The 25060-nt window shown below is 44.3% G+C and overlaps 1 protein-coding gene across 1 annotated transcript in view; it reads right to left on the bottom strand.

The window, feature by feature from the left end:
• The window catches only part of LOC146854824 (adenosine deaminase 2-like), a 551112-nt gene that overhangs the window by 22721 nt on the left and 503331 nt on the right, over nucleotides 1-25060 (bottom strand). Inside the window, exon 8 of the mRNA XM_085652184.1 lies at nucleotides 11305-11507. Coding sequence (XP_085508310.1) covers nucleotides 11305-11507 — 203 coding nt within the window. The remainder of the gene's footprint in view (nucleotides 1-11304; nucleotides 11508-25060) is intronic.

The raw sequence follows: 25060 nt of genomic DNA, 5'->3' as shown, positions 1-25060 counted from the left end.
AATATCCAACTGTGACATCACAAACACTTTGGGAGGGAACATATGTGTCAAACGTTTAATAAACAACATCACAGCAGGTGATTTAAGCAAGGATGATTGGTCTGTCAAATACAAATGGGCCAAAAGAGCTGACAAATACCTTCTAATAGCGCCTATGCAATGCCTTGCTCGGCCACAGACAAAACAATAAGACATCTGAACTCCAAGGTGCAGAAGCTTTTACACTGCACATTCTTCCCAATAGTGAAAAGATCAAGCCAGGGTCCTCCCCTCTGTTGGAAGATGCCCTACATCACCTTAGGGTGCAACCACCATTCATGATACGCCAGGCGCTGTTGCTGGCACAGGACCCCACTATTCCAGAACTTGTTGCCAGTACCACATGACAGTGGTTCTGTCTGTGAAAACCTGCACCAGACTTTCCTTCCCTTCAGTGCAATGCAAATGGCACACAGCTCAACTCAATTGATATGAAGTTGGGTTTCGCCTGAGACCAGAGCCCTCTGAGCTCCACCTCTTCCAGATGACCTCCCCAACACGTCAGCAACTCATCCGTCACCACCATCAGGTATGGGTGGGGTAAGGGATCGGATTCTGCCACTGGTGAGGAAGTCACCAAGACCAATCTTGTGCAGTCTCCTCTAAAACCTAGATGACATTGAACAAGTTTCATTGTTGCTGGGACCACTAAGACTTCAGATCCCATTATAGAGCCAATATATGCCACCTTTCGAAGTGGAAAGGAGGGTTTATGGGGCCAAGAAGCCTTAGTGCTGCTCTCACCGAGATCAATGCCTGACGGTGAAAAATCAGTATAATGTCCTGAATGTCCTGCATTTTTTGGGGTGCAGGAAAGGCCCTGAACATCACTGTGTCCACGATAGCTCCTATAGAAGGAAGTCATTGTGAAGGAGTTAGGTGCAACTTCGGATCGTTGATCAAGAACCCCAATAAACTCAAAATGTTCATTGTCTTCTGAAGGTGATCTATCATTGAACAGCCAGTGTTAAACCGGACATCCTTGGCATGGTTTTCTTCTTAACTTTTTTTGCCTTCAGACCTCCTGTTTTGCTTACTACATTTATGCTGGTTTAAGGTCTCTGCACATTTTACCATAACAAAACAGTGCTAAGGTGCTCTCTCTTGACAACATGGTAAAATTGGCTTATACTCAATTGGCATATGTCATTTAATTATACGTACTTGGTAAAGTGGCACTACCTGCGACCAGGGCCTGTAAATTAAATGCTACTCATGGGCCTGCCATAAGTTGGCAGGGTATGCTCAGACGTGAGTCCCTTGCTCACTTTGCCACTGGATTCAAGCAAGCCTGGCTGAAAACGGCTGAAATGCCAGAAACCGGTCCTAGGAAGCTTGTTTCCGGTCCAGGGAAGGCATGGCTTGGCAGTTCGGGCTGGACTGTTCCCATGATGCACAGGGTCAGACTGATTTGCATATGGCCATGTCTGAACTGGGGTGGCAGAGTGGGCTAAAGAACGGTGATGGATCAAACCCAGATCTGTTGACTGTGTGTGAGTGTTTGATTGGTTCTGATGCTCCGTCCATTACCACCCCCTTTTGTACCGCTTTGTTCGCCATAAGTTGGCAGGGTATGCTCAGACGTGAGTCCCTTGCTCACTTTGCCACTGGATTCAAGCAAGCCTGGCTGAAGACGGCTGAAATGCCAGAAACCGGTCCTAGGAAGCTTGTTTCCGGTCCAGGGAAGGCATGGCTTGGCAGTTCGGGCTGGACTGTTCCCATGATGCACAGGGTCAGACTGATTTGCATATGGCCATGTCTGAACTGGGGTGGCAGAGTGGGCTAAAGAACGGTGATGGATCAAACCCAGATCTGTTGACTGGGTGTGAGTGTTTGATTGGTTCTGATGCTCCGTCCATCACCACCCCCTTTTGTACCGCTTTGTTCGCCATAAGTTGGCAGGGTATGCTCAGACGTGAGTCCCTTGCTCACTTTGCCACTGGATTCAAGCAAGCCTGGCTGAAGACGGCTGAAATGCCAGAAACCGGTCCTAGGAAGCTTGTTTCCGGTCCAGGGAAGGCATGGCTTGGCAGTTCGGGCTGGACTGTTCCCATGATGCACAGGGTCAGACTGATTTGCATATGTCCATGTCTGAACTGGGGTGGCAGAGTGGGCTAAAGAACGGTGATGGATCAAACCCAGATCTGTTGACTGGGTGTGAGTGTTTGATTGGTTCTGATGCTCCGTCCATCACCACCCCCTTTTGTACCGCTTTGTTCGCCATAAGTTGGCAGGGTATCCTCAGACGTGAGTTCCTTGCTCACTTTGCCACTGGATTCAAGCAAGCCTGGCTGAAGACGGCTGAAATGCCAGAAACCGGTCCTAGGAAGCTTGTTTCCGGTCCAGGGAAGGCATGGCTTGGCAGTTCGGGCTGGACTGTTCTCATGATGCACAGGGTCAGACTGATTTGCATATGGCCATGTCTGAACTGGGGTGGCAGAGTGGGCTAAAGAACGGTGATGGATCAAACCCAGATCTGTTGACTGGGTGTGAGTGTTTGATTGGTTCTGATGCTCCGTCCATCACCACCCCCTTTTGTACCGCTTTGTTCGCCATAAGTTGGCAGGGTATGCTCAGACGTGAGTCCCTTGCTCACTTTGCCACTGGATTCAAGCAAGCCTGGCTGAAGACGGCTGAAATGCCAGAAACCGGTCCTAGGAAGCTTGTTTCCGGTCCAGGGAAGGCATGGCTTGGCAGTTCGGGCTGGACTGTTCCCATGATGCACAGGGTCAGACTGATTTGCATATGGCCATGTCTGAACAGGGGTGGCAGAGTGGGCTAAAGAACGGTGATAGATCAAACCCAGATCTGTTGACTGGGTGTGAGTGTTTGATTGGTTCTGATGCTCCGTCCATCACCACCCCCTTTTGTACCGCTTTGTTCGCCATAAGTTGGCAGGGTATGCTCAGACGTGAGTCCCTTGCTCACTTTGCCACTGGATTCAAGCAAGCCTGGCTGAAGACGGCTGAAATGCCAGAAACCGGTCCTAGGAAGCTTGTTTCCGGTCCAGGGAAGGCATGGCTTGGCAGTTCGGGCTGGACTGTTCCCATGATGCACAGGGTCAGACTGATTTGCATATGGCCATGTCTGAACTGGGGTGGCAGAGTGGGCTAAAGAACGGTGATGGATCAAACCCAGATCTGTTGACTGGGTGTGAGTGTTTGATTGGTTCTGATGCTCCGTCCATCACCACCCCCTTTTGTACCGCTTTGTTCGCCATAAGTTGGCAGGGTATGCTCAGACGTGAGTCCCTTGCTCACTTTGCCACTGGATTCAAGCAAGCCTGGCTGAAGACGGCTGAAATGCCAGAAACCGGTCCTAGGAAGCTTGCATATATTCCTCTGTTATCATGGTATCTTGATGATTGTCTGGTGCTTCTTGTAATATCAACAAAATTAAGCCTAACTGCTCTGTGTCAAGTTACCTGAGGGTTGAGCCCAGGTTAATTTGGGGTTTGCTTGTTCCTCACCCTGACAAGGATTGTGGTTTCTGTTGGAGTATGGCAATAAATAATAAACAACTTTATTGTGTAGTTAATTAAAACCATTACAATGTTAGCATAAAATGCGTCAAATATGACAACGTACTTATTTACACTTTGGGTTGCACTAACTTGACATCGCGTGAAACAATATTTCCTTATGTGATGGTTTTCAACCATTGCCAAGTTTAAAATGACAGATAATATTGTCCAGACAGATGTTAAAGTATTATTGGGTCAAAATCTCAAATGAAGCATTATACATGTTACATCTAAAGTAGTGAAGTGGGGTCTGTAAGCAAACATATCCAGAATCACCACTATATTGACTTTAGGTGACTATGTATGTGGACTGTGCCATTTGGGATACATCCAGACAAGGGTTTGATGTGCAAAATAGAGAGTTCATTCGACCCTCTTAAAATAGGACGTTAAACACATTACATCTGGAAAACAAGATGACACATTTGTGTCCAAAATGTGCAAAGTGTTTGCTAGCCTCGTTTACGTTAGTGATACGGATTGTTTGTTCAATTTGGGGCTGCCACTGGGCTGGGGTTTCATGTGCAAAAATTGCCTTTTCCCTTTTAAAAGAATCCCTGCTAATAAATAATTTCATTATCAAGCACAAATCTTAAAATAAGCCATATGTGTCTAAAATCGGTGGGAAAAAAACAACTATATACAAGTGCATGCCAAGCTTCCACTGTCCTCCATTCCCATTATTTGCAGACCTGTACTGTGCAATTTGTGGCTGCCACAAGATTGAAAATAATATGCAGGAGTGCAGAGTTATGCAACGATCTTAAAGTTAGGCGTGGAGCATAATTACATCTGACACGGTAGAGTCTGATCTGTGTACAAGATGTGCTAGATTTCTGCTGTCCTCTTTTTCAATGATTATGGGATTGCAGTTTGCAGTATGGGGTGGGGCAGCCGTAAGACATTAGGTCTGAAGTCAGCAAAGTGGGTTCGATGTTGTCTTTAACAGTATGCTGACTTGTTGAAAAAACTTTGTTGTCCTGCATGCGAGCAGTAGCAACTGGTTGTTTGTAATGCTATTACGGCAGGTCGACATGATTGTATTCGAATAGAACGGAGGGCTGGAAGTAGAAAGTGCGGTCTCCATGTACTGACGGCTGGGCAGATGCACAAGAAATGTAAGACTGACTCTTCTGCATGTCTGCAGAGATGGAACAGACTGGTCGGCCATGTTTGTCTCCATGTTGTGACTTGATCTTTTGAGCAAAAGGCTCCCAGTCGAATCAAGAGCAGTAAGTGCTGTATTGTTGAGGATATGTGATGTACAAGACACGGCTGCGGCGACCGGACCCCGTACGGGGATAAAATCATCCATCCATGTTTCTTCTTTGCAAGCATTGCTTTGTCCAGTAGCCAGGCTTTGTGTTTAGTAGCAGTATTTACCATTTTTTGAATACTGGAAAGCTGTTGTTTGTGTCCCATACTTCATGCATATTTAGGGTGGTTAATGCTTGTTCAAGCACGGTAGGCCATCTTGCTTTTGTGCTGGTTCTTTAGTTCCATCCAGCAGAGACCTAACAGGGATCCTTCTTGTGCTGCTGTTAGCTTCCAGCACAGTTTGAGTATTGGTGCTGACCTTACCGGAAGTTGGTTGAATAGCCGGTCTAGCCTGGGTAAAGCCTTTGCCTTTTAAAATAGGTAATATGAACCGTTTCGGATGTGCACAAAGTGGTCACAAAATAATACAAAGTGCATTGAGTCCTGAATGGAAAAATTATCTCAAGTACATACTTTCAAATCCTCCAGCTTTTTCCATCCCATAGGTTCAGCTAGGAGTAAATGTAATTGATTTATTCTGAATCGCACCAGAAGAAAACCATGATGGCGATTTGTCACTACAGTTAAATATGGCTCAATCGTCTGTGATGTACATAGCAACTGGTGTACCCGCACAAGAGGTTTCTTTAATTCCATGGACTCTCTATCGATTTGTGATATCTGTACGTACGTGCTTTTAACCCAAAGCATGTCCACCTTTAGGAGTTTCTCCAGGCAGCTAAATATTTCAGGTCTCCCCAAATAAGATGCAATCCTTTTTACATAATTTAATCACGGGATACTACTAGCTAAATCAAGAGTTAAACAATCGCGAATGATTTCGCGGTTCCTCTCAAGCTCTGGGTTTGTCCAAATACCTATCCATTTAAGTAGAGGAGTCATTCCTACAATGTCTGATATAAAACCTATACCCAATTCTTGGTGTATGATATAGGTAGATGTCGAGGGCGGCACGGATAGCAAATTTCAAAAAAATGTATTTCCACTATTTGGACATCCCTGGCATCCCTGTACCCCCAGAGATCAGAACCATAACTAGCAATATATAACCCTGTAGATATTTAACATAGCATGTATAGGTTTCGGTCCCAATCTGCGGGCAAAATCTAGGACTGCAATAGTTGATCTGGCCATTATGTTTCTTTTGGCTTTCATTTGTGGGATGCATGTGCCCCTTTCATCAAATAACACTCCTAAATATAAAAACAACGCCACCCGTGTTAGTTCATTCCCTTCACAATAATGGGTCTTACATTTCTACCGCTTAACCCCCATGATCATAATGTGGGATTTAGAGAAATTAACATCCAAGTCCAAAGACTTCCTAAAAGTGGCAAAGGTTGTTAAAAGATGCTGTAGGCCGTTCGCCGTTCTGGCTAATAAAGCAGCGTCATTCGCATATAGGAGAGCCAGAATTAATCGCTCTCCTGTACGGGGAATGTCCAAACTAGCACCCGCTAAAACTGATTTAAGGTTATTAATATATAGGGTGAATAAAAGTAGGGCTAAAATGCAACCCTGTCTCACTCCTTTAATAATACGGATGCTACTTGTTAGGTTGCCTTTTTGGTCAAATCTCACAGTGGCTCTAAGATCTAGATGCAGATCCGCCAAAACGTTTTCAATATTTTCATCCAATCCTAACTTCAGTAGCAGATGCCATAACTTGGATCTATTAACACGGTCAAAAGCTGATGAAAGGTCCATAAAAGCCAAATGGAGTGAACCCTTCTTCGCGATTGTGTATTTCCTAGATAATAGAAGTAAATTTAGGCACTGGTCCGTAGTACCTCTCCCTTTACTAAATCCATACTGAAGATTTGAGAGGATGTTAGCGTCATTCAGCCACTCTGTAAGTTTGACCAAAACCAGTCTGCCTAAAACCTTCACGGCTGAGTCTATCAAAGAAATTGGCCTATAGCAACGCGGGTCAGTTCTATTCCCCTTTTTAAAAAACGGTACTATTACTGATTGTGACCAGGATTGTGGTATGCCAACTTCACAGGCTTTATTAAAAACATTGGCTAGCAATTTAGACCAGAGGGGTATATTGGTTATATAAAGGTCGGCAGGAACCCCGTCTGGGCCGGGGACTTTGTTTCTTGACATTTGGGCTATGGCCATCGCTAGTTCCTTATCTGTAAAAGTCAAGGAATATTTCTTGCCCACATAGGTGGGACTCCTGGGTTTGATATCACCCTGGTCCCCATATATGACCTTGAAATGATTAAACCAATCCTCTTCAGGAATGTTGCACTCCAGTAAACTGCCCTTGTTATCAGAAAAGAATGGTCTGTTTACAACAGTCCAGAACTTGGTGCTGTTCTTTATCACGTCAGTTGACATTAATTCATTAAAAGCATCATTTTTAATCTCCGACTTACGGGTATTTGTTGTCAATTTATACTCTTTCCTGCAGGCAGCAATCAGAATCTTATCTTGTGGTCTGTTTTTTAGAGCAGCCATTAATTTTTGATGTGCTACTGAACATCTATGATCAAATCACCTCTCTCCTCTATTTGCGTACTCCTTACGGGTATACAAGAGGTCTTTTGCTACCTGTCTACAAATTTTACCATAGGCAGTTCAAACCCCATTTTCTCTAGCCCCACTGTCGCAGCACAGCTCCATTTGTGGACCTACTTTGTTAACTAATTCATTACAGAAATCTTCTGGGATACCATGCAACATTTCAGTCTACGGCCCTGATCTGTATTCTTAATTACTGCTGTGGGCGCCCATTTATTGTCTTCCGAATTAAGGCCAATACCACCCCCCCCCCCCCCCCCCCCCCCAATATCATATGTATGGGATTGTGGTCACTAAATTGTGACCACATGGCGGTATAGTCTTTAACATATAGTTCAAGGGCAGTGTTTATAAAAATATAGTCAATGGTCGTATGGTTTCCTCTTCATTTAAAGGAAGGAATAACATCCATAACACATAGATTAGTTGGATAAGAAAGACCCAGATCTGCTATGGTTTGCTCCAGAAATTCACCTTGTGATGTGGGTTCAAAATGTATCTCTGAGAACCTATTAGGCCCTAAACTATCAGAGACACAACAACTCTTATAACATAGATGTATATTAAAATCCCCTAAAATAACAACCGAATAAGGTATAGGGTGATTCTCCTCATAACCCTCTAAGTAGGTTTTAAGGCTAAACAAGTGTTCAGTGACTGTATTTCTATCAAATGAATTATACAAATTAACAATTAAAACTTTGATTGAATTTACTGGTATAATTTCAACAACTAAACAGTTTGTTAATCCTCTTTCTAGTTTACGATGACTCCCTGTAACCTTTAAAGTGATCAAGGTGATCAAACCCCCTTTTGGTCTTCCCATAGCAGATGGTCTAGCAGGTTCATAGTAAGAGGTAAAGCCGTCTAACCATAGTGTACTATCCACTTCCCATGATTGTTGAAGCCCAACAATATCATAATCTTTTAGAAAAGTAATCCAATTAACGTCCTCCATTTTGTTTCTTAACCCAGCAATATTCCAGCTAAGTATTTTTACTAATCCAACTTCATATGACATATGTGGTTGGGGCAAATCGATTATCGGCTCCCTCTGTGTAGCCTCCTCCTGCACCTGGGTAAGGGGAACAATGGTTAGTCAGTCATTACCATCTAACTGGGTTGGGGATTCAAATCTGTTTGATGTTTCCACACCACTGGTAACCGGGCCAACTCCCTTGGTACCCCACGAGGTAAGAGGGATTGTAGGGGTCCTGCTAACTAAGCGACGATCCTCGATGAACGTGGGTCTGTTATCCAATCTTTGTCTATTCCCTCTTGGGTATGGCCCTAAAGGTGTCAATAAACTGTTATTGACATCTGTGGTTTTGTTAATAATGCATCTAAAGAGGAGTGAGGTAGAAAGCTTGGGGGTTTCTTCAAGTAGTAATGTGATGCCAATATGGGAGGATGTTCCCACACAAAGAAAAGTTACATGGGGACCATAGCAGCACGGTTCCATCTTTCAACAATGCAATGCTTCAATTCTTTATATCTAATGCGATCACCTTATGTATGTTTGTTTAACTTCTTTTATGGTTTACCTATTAGTACAGAATTCTGATACTCGGTCGTGTCTTGTTCGCGCTTTATAAAACTTTTCAAATAAATAAAATACTAATAAGGTAGACAAAAGAGTTAACAGTATACTGCACTAGTGATCATATATGGATCGATTTGGATGGATTGATATTAACACATGATACAGCTACTCCCGGTCAGAATTGCAACTTGGAGCTGCAACATTGACAGCCCTGATGAAGTCGTAGGGTTGCACCTAAATATGACAAAACATGTGTTTGATGGCCAGAAGGGCAAAAATAAAATCACTGAAAAATAATGTTGTTTATGATTTTATATTGTACTATCATTTGAATTTGTAGCGTGTGCTTAAGGCTGTGTAACAACGGGTAATAAATAGTGATTATGAACAAGCTAATAAAACGTGCAAAACTGAAAAGTAATCAGACTGATGAGCACATTAATAAAACAAGCAAAATGGATGACAGGTAATCAGACTGATGAGAGTAAGCATTCCTTCTAAACAACCCAAAATAAAACTTGTCGGCTCTAGTGTGCCATGGGGAGGATCCTTTTAGGTATGGTCTGCAAAGAAGAGAGTTGTGAAGCCTTTGGCAGAGATCTGAGTTCCCGCTTCTGCCCATCCTGCGACAAACTGTCCACTCCATGACAACCTAGGTGTTTTACCCTCAGAGGCGTTGCTTAGTGAGTGAGATTCCAACAAAAAAAAAAAATCAGCGGGCTGCTGGGTGGAGGGGTGAGACAACCAAGGTTTGGGATAGACAGTTAAGCAACAGGGTCAGTACAAATCTACATTAGGTGGCCCTAAAGTATCTAAAGTGGTACAGTGTGAGGAAAACAATGGGTTGGAATACTATCCAGAGCAATTGCCAGTGGTCAGACTATTTGCAAGCATTTATGGCTTCATCTTTTGGGTGTTTGATTGCCAGTAGTATGCCTTGGAACCTGAGACTGGCACAGCTTTGCAAGCCTACAACTGCCAATGTTTGTGAATTTTGAAGAGCAGTAAATCTGCACCTATTTAAGGAGTACTACTATGGGGGCAGCTGGACTATTTTTTTGGTAAACCAGTGACTCTATATATTTAAGTTTACATCTCCAAAAATGAACAAGTTAAAAGCTCTTAGTTAAATGATAATAACGAGACAAACTGACACAGACATAGCAAACCCAACCCAGGGTCGCCAAACCCAACTACCAAGCCAAGAATGCATTTGGGGGTGTTGCACACCCGTGAAGTTACATCCTTTTCCGTTCTGCCTCAGCCTGATAGTTCTCCCTGAGAACTCATGACTGTGGTCACATACAGCACAACGGCTAGGAGTCCCTGCCTAGGATCACTTATTTTAAATGTATTTTCCCTGCGCACACACTACTTCACCTCTGCTACAAGAAGTCTTGAAAGGGAAGTTGTCAGATCTGTTAATGTAGGGAGGGTTCCATGTTTCCATCCTCGCCTATTACAAATCATTTTATTGAATGAGTAAAGGCCTCACATACTAAGCCAGAGTTGCAAAAAGAGATGGGCTTACCATCAAATTAAAAGGGCTAACCGAGCCAGAGCCAACGGTTTAGCTCAGCTTTAAGAGTGCATGAATGAGCCAGGCCATGAAAAGATTGGCCTGTATATTGTGCAACAAAAATAATGTAGTAATATGATACAGTCTCTTGTAAATTACAAAAATGTGTTTCTTTAACACGCGGAATTGTTTCACTTTAGCAGATCAGATGATATCACTGCATTGACAAGCATTTATTAAAAGTTTTTAAACATGAACTTAGAAACATTCATGGCTTATTCCCCCAATGACAATGCTTTTAGTGAACTAAGAGGCAATTCAGTAGTCAAGTAAACCTTATGCATGGCCAAGATTCTTATTATAGATGGACCAACATTAAAGTCTATTAAATCAAACAGAACAGGTGCACATCCTGAACTCAGGTATTTAAAAGTGCTTTCATATGTGAAAAAAAAGAGAAGAGAGTTTCTGTAACGTTTTGAAATTCAGCCATCAGATATCTATCTCTCTCTCTCTCTCTCTCTCTCTCTCTCTCTCTCTCTCTCTCCTGTTTTCCATCATGCCATTTATTCTTGGAAGAAAACTGCCACAGATATTGCAGTTCTGACTCTGCCCCCGCAGACCCAACTACAAAGCCAAGAACTAATTTATTTGGGGGTGTCACACTCCTAACACCCCTCCTAAAGCAACATCTCTGTTCCCCCTGCATGCTGGGGAATCAATAATTTTTCCTTCCCAGTCCAAAATGCCTCGAAGGTCAGTTCTAAGCAGGACAATATGTATTATAAAGCTTGCCTTAAATAGGGTGGGTCATCCCAAGCATAAATTCCACTGGGCACCGAGTCAGTTAAAGGGAAACAGAATGATACTTACTCCAGAGAGTTTAAGGCCAGCTGCTTTAAGGTTTTCAGGTCGCACTTCGTCCCTCCAATGCCCATGAAGACTTCATAGAAATCGTACGACAACCCTGTCGATCCAAAGAGGGGAGGATCATCAGAGCTGATCACAAGAGGATGCCCCCTAGCCATGAGAACTGAAGCTGGGTGGTCCCTGAGATCCGAGATCAGCATCAGCACCTGTCAAGGAGAGAGCATATGTGTGTTTATATTTGTTTTAGAGATGCTCACTTCACAGACAGCACATAGGAGTCCCACCACAAAAATAGGGCAAAGATGTAGAACTTACGGAATTAAGCATTTATGCCCTTTAATGTTCTGAAAGTGAGGCTTTCCGAATGTGAATTGTACGGCAAAAGGCACAATTTTAAGGGTGACGTTATACACTGGTATAGAAGTCAAGGCTCATCAAAGGTATATAACAAAACCTTCAAGGCTGGTCCTTGTCTCTAGATGGGCCCTGATAAGGCTAGTCAGGGTTATTAAAGGTACACCCTATTTCACCATCTGACATCAACCCTCTTGTCCGAACACTGTACAACTAGACCAGATCAGGATCCATGATTGCTTGCAGCAAGAGACGGCTAGGTTTCGCAGTCCACTACTGAAAAAGCAATGCGCTGCTTAGCAAAAGACACATCAACCAATGAATCCAAGTGACACTTCCTTCAAGTCTGTCAATGGAGAGAACCTGTTCCAGGTAACATAGATGAGATGCACAACATGTCCTCAAGCCTGTGTCCCCTCATTATGAAGACCTCTCATTTAGAGATGTAAATATGGGCTACAGAAGATGCAAGATGAGATGTCCATCAACATGGAGGTATGGGGAGAATGAGGAAGTCTAACAATTACTTGTTACAAGGCGTCAGGGAAACTAGAACCGAAGTCGGCATGTTTCCATCAGAACCTACATGAGGAACAATCCACCCCAGATGAGAAACAGATCCACAAACACTGTCCTAGAAAGACACTATAAACAACCAAGGTTGATGTGCATCAAAGGTACAGGATCCACTGTCCCTACATGACAACAATGTTATAGCTGACAAAGATTAGGTGGGAGGCCTCAAGACCCAAACCTCCATCATGAAGAAATCTTGATCAGTAATATAACCCCCAGATCAGCTGAATGAATGACAGCCACAGTGATGTTTGCACAAATTGCAAAGAGACAAGTAATTAGCTAATGGGACACTAAACATATCATAAAATAAAATACACAGCAGAACATAACACATTTCAAGGAAAATTAAGAACATTCAGTGCAGAAGCCACTTTTCCCAAGAAAGCAGCACGGACCCTTGTTTATTTGGTCATTTGTGTGGATAAATTCAAATTCTAGATATGCCCAATAAGATAAAGTGATTTAATTTACAACATACACATTTGTTTACCCTTTTTTATTGAATATTTGTCAGCATCAATAACAGTTATCAGCAGACATCAGATAAGGACTACATTGCAGCATTCACAAATCGGATTTAATCGAACTCTATTAGTCATCAATGAGTTTTAGCATTTCATGCAAAATAAGCTTATATATCAAATCACTACATAACAGGAGAGATATAATGACAGTCATGTTTTTTATTGTCTATATGTAGCACCAGAAAGTTAGCATTTGTTTAATACATTGCAATGTGTTCGGACGGAAAAGTCCCCTGCTTGGTGACAGATGTGTACCCCGTCCCGCTGCAACAATGTATGAATTCTAAGGCATGACACGGAGGCGAGGATTAGGCTTTTCCTTCTTCGCTCTTTATTCCAGCAGCTTTCCCAAAGCAACATATTTTAACCCCTTCGCTGCTAGGCCTTTCCCCCCCCCTGTGCTAAGCCTTTTTTTGGCTATTTGGGGTAGTGTGCGCTAAGGCCCTTGTAACTTTTTGACCACATAAAGTATCCACGCCAAATTTGCGTCCTTTTCTTCCAACATCATGGGGATTCTAAACGTACCCAGAGTTTGTGGATTTCCCTGGAGGGGACCCAGAAATTAGCCAAAATAAAGCAAGATTTTGGGTTTTTTGGGAAAACAGTGCTGCAAATGAAAGCGTCTGGGGTTTTTCCTACAAATGGTATCAAAAAAGGGTTTGTGGGTCAGAAATCACAATTTTCCCACCTTTTAGCGAATGACAGACTTTTGTCAGAAAACGAAACAATTTTACACAGTTTTGCCATTTTTCTGGGACATAGCCTATTTTTGCTATTTTTTGTGCTTTCGACCTCCTTCCAGTTAATGGTAGAAATGGGTATAAAAGTAATAATGTATCCTGGAAAGCTATACATTTTAGAAAAGTAGACACAATTCTGAATTTAGCGAGGGGTCATTTGTGTAGATCCATCAAGGTTTCTTTATAGAAACTAACAGTTAAATATAGAAAAAATTGAAAATCAGTTGAGAAAACAGCTACGTTTTCACCAGTAACTTCTTCTAATTATGACAGCTCTTTGAAAGCAATATACGGTTACATCCGCTGGACCTTACTGGTTGTGCCAGAGCCAAAAACTGAGCAGCAACTTGCAATGGTTTTTTATTATGTGCCTGGTATATAGCAATTATTCTGGGAAGGTGTATACATGGAAAAATCGGTTTGAAAGACACCTATGTATTTCTGAAATGGGAACAAAATATAGAGTTTAGAAACAGTAGATGTTTGCACATTTCTGAAATTGGGAATAATCATACTAGCATGATAATTATCGGTCATTTTTCAAAATGACTTCTTTTTTACCCATTGTCTTTCATTTGGAAAGCAGAAATGCACTGAAAGTCAATAGGTAATAACAGTTGCTTTACAAACCTGAATTACCCTAAGTCTCCCAATTAAAATGGTACCTCACTTGTGTGGGTAGGCATAGTGCCCACGACAAGAAACGGCTCAAAATGCAACGTGAACACACCACAATTTCACAATGAAAAATTACCCTTTTTTTGCAAAGTGCCTAGCTGTAGTTTTTTAACTCTAGCTCTGCCGGCACCTAGGGAAACCTAGCAAACCTATACATTTTTTAAAACTAGACACCCAGGGGAATCCAGGATGGGGTGACTTGACTGCCTCTCACCAGGTTCTGTTACCCAAAATCCCTTGCAAACCTAAAAAAGTGTCCAAACAAACATGTTTTCCTCTCCTTTCTGTGGTCAGAAGTTCTAGAATCTGCCTGGATCCACAAATTTCTACCCACCACGCATTCCCCAAAGTCTTCCGAGAAAAACGGTACCTCACTTGTGTGGGTAGCCCTAGTGCCTGCGACAGGAAACTACGCAAAACGCAACATGGACACCACAATTTCACAGTGAAAAATGATCCTTTTTTGGCAAAGTGCCTAGCTGTAGTTTTTGAACCCTAGCTCTGCCAGCACCTAGGGAAACCTAGCAAACCTATACATTTTTTAAAACTAGACATCGGAATCCTGGATGGGGTCACTTGACTGCCTCTTACCAGGTTCTGTTACCCAGAATTCCTTGCAAACCTAAAAAATTGTTTAAAAAACTGCATTTTCCTCTCATTTCTGTGGTGGAAAGTTCTAGAATCTGAGTGAATCCACAAATTTCCACCCACCCCGTGTTCCCCAAAGTCTTCCGAGAAAAATGGTACCTCACTTGCGTGGGTGGGCCAAGGACCCATGACAGGCAAGGGCCCAAAACCTATTGAGGCGACATCAAAAGTACCTATTACAAACCAACCTGGTTTTGCAAAGGGGGGTCCCATGAGTATTTGGCCCCGGGCTCAGCGGCCATCTAGGGAAACCTACCAAACACACACATTTCTGAAAGCTAGACACTCTGGGGAGTCCAGCGAGGTATGGCTTGCGTGGGTCCCCTAAAGTTTTCCTACCCAGAATCCCCTGCAAACCTCAAATTTAGCTGAAAAAAATTTTTTCTCTAATTTCTGTGTGGGAAAGTTCTAAAATCTAGGCCGATCCACAAATTTCCTCCCACCCAGCGTTCCCCCAGGTCTCCCAATAAGAATGATACCTCACTCGCATGGGTGGGTCAAGTACCCGCGACAGGCAAGGGCCCAAAACCTATTGAGTCGATATCAAAATTACCTATCACAAAACAACCTGGTTTTGCAAGGGGGGTCACCTGGGTTTTTGTCCCCGGGCTCGGCGGCCATCTTGGGAAACTACCAAACCCAAACATTTCTGAAAACTAGACACCCAGGGGAGTCCCGCGATGTATGGCTTGCATGGGTCCCCCAATGTTTTCCTACCCAGAATCCCCTGCAAACCCCAAATTTAGCTGAAAAAAAAAATCACTTTTTCCATACATTTTTGTGTGGGATTACTGTACCGGCACAAATGTCCTACCACCCAGCGTTCCCCTTGTTCTCCCAAGTAAAATGATACCTCACTTGTGTGGGTAGGCCAAAGTCCTGTGACTAGGAAGAGCCCAAAACATAGGGATTTAAAGTATAGCACCGAGAATTCTAAGCGCTATATTTTTTTTAAAATACATTTTTATCCAGTTCTGCTTTGAACACCCACACAAGTGAAGAAAGGCTGTAATTTTTGTGGGGGACGGGTGGGGGCATTGGCATGCCCATTTTGGCAGCCCCCACCCTAATTCAGATTTGCCCTAAAAAATCCCTGGCGTCTAGTTGACTTTTTGCTCCCCCCAGGGGGGCAGATTAGGGGCTACTACCCCCTTCTGCCCCCCAGGGGGGGCAGAAAGACTGTCATTTTTGCAGGGGGGGGGGTGGGGGCATGGGCATACCCATATTGGGCCGCCCCCACCACTAACTAGAATAAAATTAAAATCCCTGGTATCTAGCGGGCTTTGTGCCCCCCGGGGGGGTAGTGTGGGGGCTACTGTCCCCATCTGCCCCCCAGTGGGGCAAAAAGACTGTACCTTTGCGGCGGGAGCCCCCATATGCCCCCATGGGGGGGTAGAAAGCCTACTAGATGCCAGGGATTTTTTGGGCAAATTTTAATTAGGATGGGGGCTGCCCAAAACAGGCATGCCAATGCCCCCACCTTAATTAAAATGTGCCCAAAAATATCCCTGGCGTCTAGTTGGCTTTTTGCCCCTGGGGGGGCAGATTGGGGGCTACTGCCCCATCTGCCCCCCAGAGGGAGCAGGAACGCTGTTATTTTTGCGGGAGAGGGGATGGGGGCATGGGCATGCCTGTTTTGGGCAGCCTCCACCCTAATTCAAATTTGCCCAAAAAAATCCCTGGCATCTAGTGAGCCTTTTGCCCCCCCCCACCCTGTGGGGCAGATTGGGGGCTAATGCCTCCATCCACCCCCCAGGGGGAGCAGAAAGTCAACTAGACGCCAAGGATTTTTTTGGGCAAATTTTAATTAGGGTGGGGGCAGCCCATAATGGGCATGCCAATGTCCTCACCCTAATTAAAATTTGCCCAAAAAAATCCCCGTGTCTACTGGGCTTTTTGCCCCCCGGGGGGCAGAAAGACTAATTTTTGTGGGGTGGGGGCCTTGGCATGCCCATTTTGGGCAGCCCCCACCACTAATTATATATATTTTTTTAAAATCCCTGGTAACTAGTGGGCTTTCTGCACCCCCGGGGGCAGATTGGGGGCTACTTCCCCCCAGGGGGGGCAGAAAGTCTGAGATTTTGTGGCCGGGGGGGTGCAGAATTAAAATTTAAACAAAAATACCTGGTATCTAGTGGGCTTTCTGCCCCCAGGAGTGGCAGATTGGGGGCTACTGCCCCATCGGCCCCCCGGGGGGGGGGTCAGAAAGACTCCCTGGTGTCTAGTGGGTGGATCCCTGTTGAGGATCGCCCTCCTGGGGCGATTCCCAAGCAGAAATCCACTGGTGCAATTGGAAAGGGGAAATTCTCCCCTTTCCTATGATACCTCTCCCGTCTTTCTACGTGCTCAGGGGGCTGTGATAGCCCCCTGAGCACGTAGAAAGTGAAACTGAAAAGAACCTACAGGTTCATTTTAGTTTCGGTTTCTGTGAAATGATGACAGCGCGAGGTGCGCGCTGATCGTCCTTTCACAGACACCAGGGAGGGGGCTGGGGATGCTCTTCCCCAGCTCCTGAGGCTATGGGGAGAAGAGGAAATCCCTCTGCTGTCTGCAGCAGAGGGATTTCGTGCCCCAGGCCTCATGACGGAATGGTTTCGTCATGAGCACAGGAGCACCGATGCTCATGACGGAACCATTCCGTCATGAGCATCGAAGGGGTTAATAACAAACTAAATTTCCCATGACACATCTGGAATAACCGAAAGAAGTCCGTCCAATCAGAGTGGCGCATTTTGCATAACGGTCCGTGTAGACACTCTATCTTCCTCTTTCTTCGCTGCTCCAGCAGCATACCAATAAGTGCTAAGTTCTCTCCATATTACTGTGTTGTTTTTATTCTAGCAAAGAGACGATTTGGTAGTTTCTGCTTGAATTCTTGCTCATACTCTGTTGCAGCTCCGCAGCCCTTGTGTTTAAATCCAATATATGACGTTACAATGCATGCAATTACAACGCATGCTTTTACAACGCAGTCTTTACATCGCAACTACCATTACTTTGCATGATTTTACAACGTATGCCATTACAATGCATTTTTTAAAACATTCCATTACAGCGCATACCATTACAATGCATAATTCTTTTAGGGCAACAGTAGGGTAAATGTTGGATAGTGTAGGGGTAAAAAATTACTATTCCCACTCCAGTGAGTGCAACAGACGTCCAGAAGTGAGAGGGGGAGGAACTGCTAGCCGAGTAGGCTTTTTTAACTGTTGAAACATTACTGTCTTGCACTGTATTGCACTGTTTGGCATTATCAGCTTTTTAAAAGTATTTTCCTCCTGCACTGCTGCATGTAGCAGGGTGCAGGAGCACTTAATCTCCGCATTTTAAAAAAAAAAATCTTTTACTTATTATTTTAATTGCTCACTTCCCATCTGCGTCCTCTGAACCGATTTGCAGCTACTGTGCATGGCTGGTGTGCTCTCTAGCTACAACACACTCACAGCCGCCATTTTGGAAGGGTCGGCGGTCTAGTGTTTGGACCAGCTGACCCTCTCCACCTTCTTAACGGGAGCTGCAGCGCGGACGTGCCACAGACCTCCAGGGGTGAGAGCGGAAGGAACTGCTAGCCGTGTAGGCTTTTTAACTGTTGAAACATTACTGTCTTGCACTGTATTGCAATGTTTGGTGTTATTAGCGTTTTTACATATTTTCTTCCTACACTGCTCGATGTAGGTGCACTTGATTTCTGCATATTTTTAAAAAAATCTTTTACTTATTACTTTAATTGCTAACCTCCCATTTGCGTCCTCTGAACTGATTTGCGGCTATTGGGCGTGCCTGGTGTGCTCTTTCGCTACACTGGTGCGCCTAAGGCAACTCCGTCTATGACCGTCCGCGTTCCGGGCGCGCTCAGCGCCAGCCCCCCTGCCGGTTTTGCTCCCCGGGACAGCTTCTCAGCACTGCAATGACCGTAAATATAGTAGGGAAGAGCTACTTTCTCTTGACACTGAAACACGTTTGTGTGCAGGGCCCACTCTATCCCTTAGTGATAAACCAACATGCCAAACATGTTCTGTTTGTTGTCTCAGACTTAATTGCCTTAAGATAAAATCACTCTGCCACTCTGGGGACAGTACCCAGAAATGCAGAGCAGAAATGATAAAATGCACTCTGTTAAATGCCCGCTCACTTATTAAACAAGCAATGGAAACGGCTGACTTTCTAGACAGTTCTAATATTGATAAAGCTTTTATAACTGAGACTTGGGCTGATGCCGCCTCTGGGCCAGACCTTGTTACTGCCAATCCTCCCGCCTACTTGTTAATCATGCTGGACTGCATCCAGAACAGAGGCAGAGGCCTAGCAATTATCTTTAAAGTCAACTTCAAAGTCAGATTTGACCCCCTCCCCCACCCTGGTTGCGAAGCCCTGACCTTTAAAATTGGTCTTACAAATCACTACTCCTTCAATGGGGTCTTGACTTATAGACCCCCTGGCCCTAGATATCTCTTTCTAGATATGGACAAGTCCCCATGGGACATTAAAGCCAATTCCTCTGACTTCACTATTCTTGGCTATTTCAATTTTCACCTGGAAAATATGGACGATCTTGATTCTCAGGATCTTATAACCTCCTTTTCTCTTTTAGGTTTATCACAACTAGTTTGCGGTCCCACACATTCTGGTAGACACACTCTGGATGGCATTTTTTCAGATTTCCCCTTCCTTACCGCTAACCTGGTCAGAGCATAGGGCAGTGATGTTCCTACTGAACCTAGTGGGCCACAGTTTGGAAGAGACCAGGAGCTTGCCTAGTTTTAGTTATCGACCCTGGCACTTGATTTCGGAAGGCTCACTCATGAGGGCCCTGACTGAATCTATCATACCAGTGCCTCCCAATCTGGATCTAGCAATGGAAGAGTATCATCAATGGATTAGTGATTCCATTGACAGCCTAGCACCGGTCAAACAAGGAAATAACAAGAGAACTGTTCCATCTGATGATTGGTCCAATGAAGAGCTTAGACTGGCCAACAAAACGTGCAGAAGGTTAGAGAGAAATTGGAGGTTGAATTATTGTTTTACGATAAAGACTCTTATAAGGCAGAACTATTACAATACAAAAAACTCTTGACCAAAACGATATCCATTTTCTTTAAAAATAAGATTAACTCGGCCCTGAATACTCAGAAGAAGTTATTCTCTACAGTGGTCAAGTTTAGCAACCCAACACCAGCCAGTAATCTTAATGCAGATACCTCGTTCTGCAACAAATTTGCTACCTTCTTTAAGACCAAGGTAGAAGTGATCTTTAATGCTTTAACTTCAAGCCCCAGCTCCGAGTGGTTGTGCTTGAATGGCAACCCACAGGTAGCAGTGTGTAATAACCCTAAAGCAGGAGAGGCTATAACGAATGCTATTACTTTGAAGACCTTCCCAATCTAATAATTCCACGCTTTTGGTATTCTCCCCCTTTACAACAGACCAAGTAACCAACTTGTTCAGGCAAATTAAGTCAGGTTCGCCTCTCGTCCCATGTCACCTAGAGTTCTGCAGCTAGATTCAGTCATAGTTCCTGGACATCTGTTGGGTATTTTTAATGAAATGCTCCTGTCTGGTTATTTCCCTAAAAGTTGGAAACTTGCATCTATTCTTCCTCTTTTAAAAACAACCTAATCTGGAGGCCAATATTCCCAACAATTACAGGCCAATTTCTTAATTTCCCTTTCCGGCCAAACTGATAGAGAAAGCTATAAACACTGAGCTCTCTCTCTATATACAGGATCACAATGTACTGGATTCCTCTCCGTTATTATTTTTATTAATTAAATTTATTAGGCGCGCAGCTACCCTGTTCAGGGTTTCCCGGCGCAAATGAGTCTAGAACTAGACTAGGTAACTAAGCCAATTACTGGGTAAAGAGCCAGGTCTTGAGATCTCGTCGAAACCTAAGATAGGAAGATTCCTGTTTCACGTGGTTAGGAAGGGAATTCCAGAGTCTAGGTCCAAGGTACGAAAAGGAGCGTCCACCCATTCTGGTCAATTTAAATCTGGGAAGTGCCAGATTACCTAGATTGGAGGAACGTAAAACGCGATGCCGCATATAGAGGCAAATAAGTTTCTGCAGGTACATTGGTGCTGCACCTTGCTTTATTTTAAAAATGTGGCAGAGGGTCTTGAATTTAATTCGACTGCCAATACGAAGCCAATGAAGGTTGTAAAGAAAAGGAGTGATGGAAACTTTCCTGGGGACGTGACAAAGATGGCGCGCCGCAGAATTTTGGACCACCTGGAGCTTATTCATAAGTTCCTTGTTGCTTCCTAAATAGAGTACATTCCCGTAGTCCAGACGGGAGATGACAAGGGACTGGACTACGGTTCTCTGTGTAGAAGACGGGAGCATCCAAATTATCTTCCGTAATCATCTCAATATGGAAAAACAGGTACCGGCGGTACTAACTGCTTGTTGCCGCATGGAAAGTTGACTATCAATGATAAACCCCAAATTTCAGGCTTGAGCGACTGGCTGAGGGAACGGACCCATTTCTTGAGGCCAATGAAGAGGGTTCCAAAGATGTTTATCTTTGCCCAGGATGATGACCTCAGTTTTATCCCCGTTTAATTTCAGGCAGTTGGCATTCATCCATTCCGAGACTCGGCGTAGGCCGCTCCGTAAAGAAGATACAGGAGTGTCTTTGGAAGAGGATAGAGAAAAAATTATTTGCGTATCATCGGCATAGGAGTATAACGTGAGGCCTGCGTCCTCAACGATGGTAGCAAGGGGTCGCACATAGATGTTAAAAAGCATAGGGCTCAAGGTGGAGCCCCGGGGAGCTCCATATGCAGATGAACGGGAAGTGGATGAGGAACCAGAAGAAAAAACCTGAAATGTACGGTCACTAAGGAAGGAGGTCAACCATAACAGGGCTGGACCTTCCACGCCTGCTAATTGAAGAGATTTCAACAGGATGGGGTGAGACACAGTATCAAATGCTGCGCTCAAATCTAATAAGATGAGTGCCATGGTCTCACCCTGATCGAGGCGGGAGTGTAATTGTTCCGTTACTCCTAAAAGGGTGGTTTCAGTTGAGAAATGTGTCCTGAAACCTGATTGAGAAGGGTGTAGAAATCCTGAATTTTCAATATGAGTGGTTAGATGAAAATTAACATGTTTTTCCAAAATTTTGGAAAATATTGGCAAAAGCGAAATAGGACGATAATTGGCCAAGATCGAGGGATCGGCATTGGGCTTTTTCAATAGAGGAACCACCATCGCATGATTCCAATCGGCTGGGACAGAGGATTCACATAAAGAAGAATTCAGGAGCCCTCTGCAGGTTCCTAGCGCAGCAGGGGAGAGTTGTTTAAGAATATTAGTCGGTAGGGGATCCAAAGGGGAGCCTGAATTTACTCTAGTTAGACAATTCTCAAAAGATACGTCGTCAAGGAGGGGCCACTGTGAAATTTTTACTGTATCAGAAAGAGGATCCGTATACATAGGATCTGATCCGGACTTGTTTGAAACATAAGGGACAGTGGGGATTAAGTTGCTATAAATCGTCTTCACCTTAGCGATGAAAAAATTAGCAAGGTTGTTACATTTAGTGGAGTCAAGAACCGGAGGTAGGGGAAGAGTGTTTGCACCGGCCAATTTTTTAACCATGGAGAACAGAACTTGGGGATGATTCAGTGAATTATTAATAGTGTTAGAAACATATGCCACCCTTGCTGCCTTACAAGCAGAATGATATATATGGAGAGCTGCCTTGTAATCGGCTTTACAGCTGGGAGCGTATGATTTGCGCCATTTTCTTTCCAGAGATGTGCATTTTGTTTTCAAACTCTTCAGATCATCGTTGAACCAAGGGGCCGGAGTACAGTGGGAGGAAAAGGTTTTCGATGTAAAAGGCAAGCAGAGATTGATTGATGAGGATAACCAATCAGACACCGCTGTGTTTAAAAAATTAAGTGGGAGTTTCAAATCTGGAGGATTTACTTCAAGAAGGCGATTTAATAAATCTAAATTTAGCTTGTGCCAAGGTCCCTTGTTCCCAGTGCTGTAGGTGGGCAAAGATGAGGGGAGGTCAGAAACAGTCAGTTGGAAGTAGACCGCAAAATGATCTGACTAAGTTAAGGGAAGGGCAGGCTGATTGCAGACTAAGGAGAAATTTGAAAAAATAGGGTCCAGTAGATGCCCTGGCTGGTGTGTGGATCCCTTATTATGAAGAGTCAAGCCGAAGGCTTCCAAATCAGCTAAAAAAATGGAGCTATCCAAGCTCATAGGGTCTTCCAAGTGAAGATTTAGATCACCCTAAATCATAAAATTAGCTGCTTGTAAAATAAAAGGGGCAATTAGATCTGGTAAGGAGGAAGACCAATGTTTCGCGTGGCCAGGGGGGGCGATAAATAAGCATTCCAGATATGGTCGTTTGAGAAGATATAGCAAGTTTGAACAGGGCGGCCTCACAGCCTGAAAAGGATTGGGGTTCAAACTTGCAAGAATACTTTGGCTTTAGAAGTCAACATAGCACTGAGACAGCCTTGATCACAACCGCGGAATATGTCAGAACAACCTTAGACAGAGGCGGGAACGCTGCCCTAATTTTGTTGAATCTCTTGGCATCGTGTAATACTGTTAGCCATCAACTCCTTATCAATTGGTTGTTCGAGATAGGAGTTAGAGGTACTGCCCCTAAGCTCTTCAGCTCATTTCTCACTGACATAACGCAGTACGTGGAATGTAACGGTCACAGATCTGCATCTTTCACCCTTTTCCTGTGGTGTACCACAGGGGTCATCACTGAGTCCAACCCTTTTTAATCTGTATGTCACACCTCTGGCAGCACTGATCAAAGGCCTTGGCTTCTCGGTTGTTTCTTATGCCGACGAGATCCAAATTGTAGTGTCAGTCACAGAGAATGCTGATGACACAGGTAAATGCCTCCACAAATTCAGCTCCAGCCACTGCAGCGGACCTGTTAGACCAGGATGACCTCCTTCACTCACATTCAGCGCAATGGTTCCCAGTGCATAAAGTGGCACCCTATATGGCAAGCAGACTCGGGAAGCCCCTTGACAAGGAGGTGAGGAATTGCCTTAAGGCTGAATGCCGTAGGCCGTCCTTGGAGGGATAAGTGGCTCTCACCCCAGAGATTGATGCAAAGATGGCCAACTTTGTCGCCAAGTTTGTCTGGGACCCAAAAAAGGGTATCGACAGGTCCTGGTGCTCTAGCCAGCACAAATTGATAGATGTTGGGGGGGAGCTAGCCAAAATCATGGATATGGCAGAGGATGCGAAGCAATCCGGTGCATTAATCTCTCCCAAGGCCCTCTCAAGCTTGGCTCAAAGGGCAATTATCTTTCTTGGGAATACGAACTGCGCAATTTCTACAGAACAGCACAGTCACTGTTAATTAAGATTGACCCCAAGTTAGGGGACCTCTCCACCTCTGAGGCAGGTACAGTCGCCCAAGACAACCTATTTTAGGATCCTTTTATACATGAGTTGGTAAAGTTTGTTAATACTTTCAACTCTTTGGACAAAGCCCAGACCTCTATAAAGAGAATCTTTAACCCCTGTGTTTTTGCCAACGCCGGCCGAGGTAAGGGGCGCTCGACCGGCTGACCGCAACATCAGCCCCCCAGAGGAAGAGATTCTCGTCGAGTCCAATACCAGGACTCCAGCAAGTTCAGGAATTTCTGTCTGACCAGAAGCTACGCCAGAAGCAGGGGAGCCAGAGGCGGACTTAGAGGTCACAACAACTACGGCAATACACAATGTGAGAATGCAAAGCCTGGTGGGTCTCTGACTTGGGGGTCATTCGGCACAATTCTTGCAGAACTGCGAGTCTCTTTCCACAGATGTTTGGGTCCTTCAGACAGTGCAAAAGTATTGCATAGAATTATACGGGGCCCCTACCCCTACCCACTTCCACAGCCCCAGGCCGTTGGCCTTTCCACAAAAACAGCAGACCTTGATAGACCTAGAGATAACGAGCCTAGTGGAGAAAGGGGCTGTTGTTCCCACAACAGTGCACCCCGATGGGTTCCTCAGAAACATGTTCCTGGTGGTATAGAGGAAAGGGAGTCAGCGTCTGGTTATCAACCTGAAAAAATTCATTGGCTGTCTCCTTTAACGACATTTCAAGATGGTGGCAATCCACCTTCTCAGGGATCTCCTTCTGCAGTCGGACTGGATGGTCCGGCTGGACCTAAAAGACGCCTATCTGACCAAGTTCACCCCCTTACCTTTTGGGCTCTTGTCAGCCCCTTGGTGTTTCATCAAAATGA

This window comes from Triturus cristatus, chromosome 4_1, assembly GCF_964204655.1.
Source record: "Triturus cristatus chromosome 4_1, aTriCri1.1, whole genome shotgun sequence".
NCBI lineage: Eukaryota > Metazoa > Chordata > Amphibia > Caudata > Salamandridae > Triturus > Triturus cristatus.
This window is presented reverse-complemented; position numbering and strand designations above follow the sequence as displayed.